Source organism: Anopheles cruzii, unplaced genomic scaffold (assembly GCF_943734635.1).
Source record: "Anopheles cruzii unplaced genomic scaffold, idAnoCruzAS_RS32_06 scaffold01060_ctg1, whole genome shotgun sequence".
NCBI classification, from domain to species: Eukaryota; Metazoa; Arthropoda; class Insecta; order Diptera; family Culicidae; genus Anopheles; species Anopheles cruzii.
In genome coordinates this window covers 69-7,027 of record NW_026454645.1, presented here as the reverse complement: position 1 = coordinate 7,027, position 6,959 = coordinate 69, and the positions used below count along the sequence as shown (strand labels likewise).

General features: G+C 57.7%; 1 protein-coding gene across 1 annotated transcript; it reads right to left on the bottom strand.

The window, feature by feature from the left end:
- Nucleotides 1-1,172: 1,172 nt before the first annotated feature.
- Nucleotides 1,173-6,589, bottom strand: LOC128276380 (hornerin-like; the record flags this gene model as incomplete). The annotated part of the gene is made up of 4 exons (XM_053014843.1): nucleotides 1,173-1,607; nucleotides 1,705-2,259; nucleotides 2,342-2,716; nucleotides 2,831-6,589. Coding segments are annotated over 4 exons (5,124 nt in total), but the record flags the coding sequence as incomplete, so codon positions are not given.
- Nucleotides 6,590-6,959: the final 370 nt, after the last annotated feature.

Below are 6,959 nucleotides of genomic sequence, written 5' to 3'. Positions count from 1 at the left end.
CAGAAACAACGAAGAGCACACGGTGTAAATGCCCTCTTCGTGTCACATATGTCACAGTGGCGTCGAATCAACATCATCCCAACCCATTGGGGTCGCCGCTAAAGGTAGTTAAGTTTTAACAATAATAAAACATCCGGTTAATTGAGCTAAAGATAGCTAAATGTTAAATAAGAATGCTTAGCATTGCATCTGGATCATCTCATCGTATCGTTCCCTTCTCGTTTATCTTCGGAGCTCAGGATCAGTTTTCTGCCACCGTTGCAAACCAACATTGACTATGCAAAAAAGACAATCCACCACCGAAAATACACTCGCTATTAACATTCACACGGCACTTGTGTGCGAAAAGCATAGGTTACAAACTCTTAACGCTAAACAACTTATGTCAACACTAATATGTCAACCGCTACAGGAAGCGGTACAAGCAGCAGGAAGAGGTATCGTCACGGACAAAATTCTGGCTGCAGCCGCGGTCTATGGTTTGTGTGGTGCTCCGTATCGATACCGACCTGCCGCGAGACGTTAAAACGAAGTCAAACGATAGGTGCATTAGTTCGATTCCGCGTTCGCGTTCGTTTTGCGCGCTTAAGTTGTTTGTTCTTTTTTTGCATATCATAAACGTACTAACAAACAAATCGGTTTTTGTACCCTAAACGTTCCCGGAACGTTGTTCTACATTTTCTCCGTTCACTTCCTTCTCCGCACCATCAGAGTACATTTCTCCGAAAGAGCATTTTCTAAGAATCTCTAAAACCGCACAGCAGAAGTCGAATGTTTAAACACATTTCCTGTTATTGCGTCGTGGCGCACAAATTGTTCCTCTTTTGTTTCGTACGGAAAAACCAAGCGGAGGTTTCAAATTCCTTGTGGAAGGAGCAACTGTACACACCGCTCAGCATAGACGTGAGCCAACGTTTTGCGTAACTACTACAGTATAAATTGAGACGGTTAATAATCGACTGAAGAATAAAGCATAATAATAATAGTTAATAAAAAAACAGTACCCATACAACAATAAGCTGTACTCGACAAACCCACTAACCATTTCGGTGCCATTAGTTCGATCGCACGTGATCGTATCGGTCAAGGGCTAGGCCCTGTGTATCCCTTCCTCTCTTCCGCGCGTTCCACGCTTCGATTAAATTATACAATTCGCCCACAAACCAATCCAGTTATATACCGTTCTCGTCGAGCTGCAGCTCTGTCTCGAGTCTTAGCTCCAACTCGCGCATATCATCCGCAATACCCGCTTCGTACGAATCTTCACAGCTACCGTTGCCCGTGCTGTTGTTACTGCTAACACCGATGTGCGTGCCACCACCGCCATTATCGCAGGCTCCCGCCGAACCACCACCGACGGTGTCTACTACCGCCCCGAGCGCTGGCGATGAACCACCTCCCGTCATTCCCGCCGGTTTCAGGCTGGACAAATCTAGCAGGTTGTTCCACATTGAAGCGGCAGCAACCGTTGTTGGATCGATGTGCAGGTTGAGGCTTCCACCACTGGCCGGTGCGGTCGTACAGGAGGAGGCCGCTGAAGGCGAAGACGATGAGGCCGATGTCACCGACGCTAGCATGACGGTCGTCGGGTTAGTGCGTGGCTGGCCCTACAAGGTATGGGACGATGGGATGAGATGGAAGCAAACAACGATTAGCTTTCACTCCCAAAAAACGAACAAACCCTGGCGCGATCGCAAAACTTACACGAAGATCAGTCAGATCCTTGTATGCGTTGGCTTTGCGTTGCTCCTCGTTGCCTGGGGACGTCGGTTGGCTGTTGGCTGTGGCCGTTGCATTCAGCATCTCATGAAGTCGTCCCATTTCACCGTTACCATTGCACCGACCCCCACCATCGTGATGCTGCTGTTGCTGCAGACCAATGCCGAGCGCGGCGTAGCTATGGGGCAGCTGTTGCTGCTGCTGATGATGATCGCTTGCGACTTCTCCTGGCCCTCTTAGCATACCACCAGCGGCAGACGACGGATTGCCGTACATTGCCTTGCTGCTGCTGCTGCCCATGAAAGTGTCCATCATCGTCTGAAGCTTAAAGGGTGTGCCGCTACCATTGTTGCACCCAGCGTTACTGCCTTCCACCAGCTCCATTTGATCTCCACCGGTCGATGGTTTGAGACTGGATAGATCGAGCAGATTGTTCCACATGCTGCCCGGTGTCGGTGCGCCCGATGATACCTCCCCGGCGACAATCGACGAAGTTGACAGCATCATTCCCGGTGCTGGTGACTGCATTCCTGACGCCAGCTGTAGAGGAAGAAGAATCCGATCAATCTGGAAAGCCGCTACAAATTAAACTCTGTTCCTCCCCCCGGGATGGTGTATTTACCTTCATGTCGCCAATCTTACGATGCTCGTCGATGTTGGTACGATCGGCCGCGGCAAGTACTGGCGACGAACAATGGTCCGGCTTGATCGACTCACTGCCGTCCGGGGACGCGTACGGATGCGATGTGTACGGTCTCATGGCGGGCGAGCTGCCGACGAGCGATTGCAGCAGGAAGCCTGTTTGCTCACCCGGGGCAACCATTGGGCCGGCCGGCGGCTGCAGTGTATCGACACCGCCCGAAGGATCACCGCCACAGCAATCGGCCGATACCGCACCCGTCGGATGATCATCGTAATCGAGCACCCCCTTCTTGTCCACCGCACGCAGATCGTAGTCGAGCGTGTTGTTGTTCGGTTCCAGTGGCGGCGGGAGTCCCTTTCCACCAACGAGAGCCGACGACGACGCCGGTTGCTGATGCTGCTGCGCCTGCGACGGGTTGCTGCTGTGGTACGGATGATGATGATGACGGTGATGGTGCGCTGACGACGCCGATGGATGCTTGTGGTGTTGCGCTGTGGCCACGTTGCCACCGGTGGTGGTGCCGGTGCTTCCCGTGCCGTGATAGAATGGCGACGAAGCTGCCGAACTGCTGTTGGTTGGCGAATGTTCACCGATCGAAACGGAACTAGCCCACCAGTCGCGTCCCCCGATGCCGGCGGTGGTACTTCTCGGTGTTCCAGGCGGCCGAGGCGTCAGTCCCAGATCGATACGCTCCGTACCGATCGGATTCATGCGCGAGATCGGGCCGTACTGGGCGGCAGAGCCGAAGTCCTGCTCCGCCACCAGCAGCGCATCATCGTCCGCCAGCAGCGAGTCGGAGCGAATGAACGTGTCCGGTTTAACCGGAACGGTGCCACCGCTGCCGGGTGCGCTCGGTGCCAGACCGAGATCGCTGAAGTGCTGATTGAGGAGCTGCTGCGTGAAGGAAGGCTTCTTGCCCGCCGGCGCTCCATCGAACAGCATCTTCGGGAAAGCGTACCCCGCGTCCGGTGGTGGTGGTGCGCCGCCACCGCCCCGTTGATACTGCAGAGGCATCGGGTGGAAGATACCGCCTGCAGCACCGTTGTTGCGTGACCCCGGACCGGCTCCATTCGAGGCCGTAGGATCGCCGGGATAGTGCGCATGAGCTGGTGGTGGTGCTCCCGTCACACCATTACGACCCGCACCCGCGGTAAACGCTGACATGGGTCCCGCCGCCGCTGCCGCATGGCCGGCTGGTGGCCCCACCATGCGACCAGCAGCACCGTTGTGATGCTTGTCTTTATAATCGGTGCGTGCTGGATGCTGCGGAGGTAGCTTGTGAGGGTGCGGGTGATAGTGTTGACTATGATGATGCATCATAGGTCCAGAACCCGCACCGCTGGCACCGTACTTGGAAACCATCCCCGTGGGAACTCCGTGGGGAGACACCGAGCTGGCAGTCGCGGGCGTGTTGGCGATGGGCGCACCACCGCCACCTCCCGGTTGGCCACTCTTGCCGAACGGTGGCGCCATCAGAGGATAGCTTCCCTGCGGCGTTGGCGACGGCTGCGAGTGGGGCGAGGAACCGGACAAATGGGGACCACCGACGATCGGAGGGTGTTGCAGTGATCCACCCGGAGATGATACGGGGGCCACACCGGGGCCTTCCCAACCACCGAAACCTGCTGCTCCGCGGCGTTGCTGCTGCTGATGTTGTTGGCCGCCCTGGTGCAGGCCAGCCTGGTGCTGGTGGTGCTGTTGATGGTGCTGATGGTGATGGTGCGACGACGGGTGGTGATGTTGGTCGGTGAGATGCTTCTCCGAACCGGAAGCTCCGTGAAAGTCCGTTCCGCCATGTTGCGCCATGCTTTGGCCACCGTGGAACGGTGCATGGTGCAAAGAGGTAGCTGGTGGAGGTGGCGGTGGTAGCGGTGGGCCATGATGTTGCTCCAGACCGGAGTGCTGGCCCGGTGCGCCGCTCGGTGGTGGTTGTTGCGGTGCTGTTGGCGGATAACCGGAACCACCGGAAGCGCCCGCCGGGAGATGATGGTGGTGGTGATGGTTACTATTGGCTCCGTAGTGATGGGGAAGCATGCCCGGGTGAGGGGGGCCTCCCAGGTAGCCACTGCTGCCACCGCTACCACCTCCAGTGGCGGGACCTCCGCCCGACACCATGTGATGGGGCGGACGGTACCGCATCGAAGCGGCGTTGTGATGGTGCCCAACGCCCTGAGACTGTCCCGGAGGGCCATGGTGAGGTGGACGAGCGAGGTGATAGTTCATTCCGCTGCCTCCTCCCGACGTTCCTCCATGTTGCTGCTGCTGCTGCTGCTGATGACCGTACCCGGTTCGACCGCCGTTCATCGTCGATCCGGATTGATTCGCCGAACCGCCGCCGAGAGCGTGAATGGACACACCAGCTCCTCCTCCACCCATATGGTGTCCCGGGCCGTTAGTGCTACCACTGGCCCCACTCCCGAGCGGGGTCTTGTCCACCATCCGGTGATGGTGACCCATCGGTGGCTTTTGATAGCGCACCGGCGACGCTTCCTCACCCGACGAGTGGTACCCGTGCGAGGAGGACGAACTCTGATGCATCGCACCACCACCATCGCCGCCGTAGTCCATCAGGCGGTCCGATCGCGGTCGGTTGACCGCCGCCGCCGTACCACCGGCCTCCTTTCCGTTCGCCAACGGAGGGCGTAGCGCGGCGCCATGGTTCTTGCGCAGCTTCGTCCGGTACTTCTCCAGCTCCTCTTCCGAGTGGGCAAAGGTACAGTTCGGTCCGCGGGGGCACGTGCCGCGGTGGTTCAGATCGCGGCACAGGCTAATCTTGTAGTTCCGGTTGTGTGCCAGGTGGCCCGCTTCCTGCAGCTTCCGGTTGCCGTGGTGCTGCACAAACTCCACCAGTCCGGCCACGACCCGCTTGACGGCCTGCAGCGCGGCGGAACACTCCGACCAGCTCGGAATGTGGTTCTCCGCGTTCCAGTCGATTCCGGCCAGGTGCTTCAGGTTGCCCCGGAGCGGCGACAGGTTGGCCGGATCGCCCGTGCGCTGGAGCGCGATGATGAGCTCCTGGACCGACTGCACGAACGACTGCGGTGTCTGCAGCTTGTCGTTGATGCTCTGCATGTGCGACTTGTGCGCGGTGTCCCCGTAAAGTAGCGAGGACCACTGATCGGGCGCGATCCGGAGGCCCGCCTCCGTCGCGATCTGCACGATCTGTGCATCGTGCTCGCGCCGCAGTGCGTCGTACGTGCGGAACTCTTCCTTCAGCTGCATCAGGGACGAGTCGCCCTCCCGCTTGGACACCTTGAAGCAGCTGGCACGGTACAGCAGCTGCACCACGTGCCCGATGCTCGTCTTGGAGGCCTGCGAAAAGTGCGGCTCCAGGCGTTGCACCACGAACATCACGAGCACCTTCCGCGAGAGGGCCGACCCGTCCTCGAGTGCCAGCAGCACCAGCTTGAGCACCTCTTCCTGCATGGCCGGGCCGAGAAACTGGCAGCCGCGGGCCCGCACCGCCGCCCACAGGTTCGTGCTGAGCTGCTGCGGGTTCTGGTGGTGCAGGATCAGCTCCATGACCGTGCGCTCGCCAAGCGAGCGCGCGGCACGCAGCGACCGTGCCCGGCCCTCGTCCTCGATCAGCTGGCAGTTCACCAGGATCACCAGCTTCCGCTGCATCTGGCGGGACAGCAAACTAGCGCCGCCGCCGCCGCCACCATTGCTACCGGCACTCTGTCCCGCTGTCGAGCTACCGCCACCGCCGCCGCCACTCGTGGCCAGCGACGCCGCCGGGCATGGCTTCAGGTAGAGTGCCAGCTGCTCGATGCAGGACTTGGCAGTCTTGTAGCATTGCAGATCGTCCGCGTTCAAGCTCTGGACACTGGTGGAGCTCAGATCCGGGTCCGCCGCCGGGCTACCCTTAAGGCTGCCCCCCGGGGAAGCGGTACTGCAGTTGCTGCTCGCACTACCATCGGAGCTGCTGTTGCTGCTACTGCTGCTGGTGCTGCTGCTGCTACTAGCGCTACTGGTGCTGCTGCCATTGCTGCTGCTGGTGGTGCTATTGTTTCGGCTCCCACAGACCGCTCCCTGAGAGCTCGCCCCCGGCGATGAGGTGCCACCATTGGCGAGCGCAGCAGCAGCACCAAGCGCAGCGCCACCACCACCTCCGTTCCCTTTGCTGCCATACGTGGACGACGAGGACGGCGGGACCACCGGAGTGCTGACTAGCTGCAGCAGTGCATTGTTGATCGGTAGATAGTCTAAATCAGTCGATATAACAGTCTGCAAAGAGGGGAAAAATAAGGGAAACTTGTAAGTTTACGGTTGACAAAGTGTTTGGAATAAGTGGAACAAAAGTAACAATAATCTCTTTCGATGATTGAGAATACTGGGAAAAACATCGTTCAAAGCGGAGACCAGAACCAAGTGCTCACAAATAAAAGACGTTAAAAATGTGGTCCAACAACTAAAAGTACCTCAAAATATAGTGCTTAAATCGAAACATCAATTTTGGGTGTAACATCGAACATGTAACGAATTGGATGTAACATCGTCGTTATGCAAAACATAGTAGACAGAGAAAATTCAAGAAAATCACAGAAAATGCAAGATTGTTTTCCTATTCATTGACCATGCATTGCTCTCATGAGAT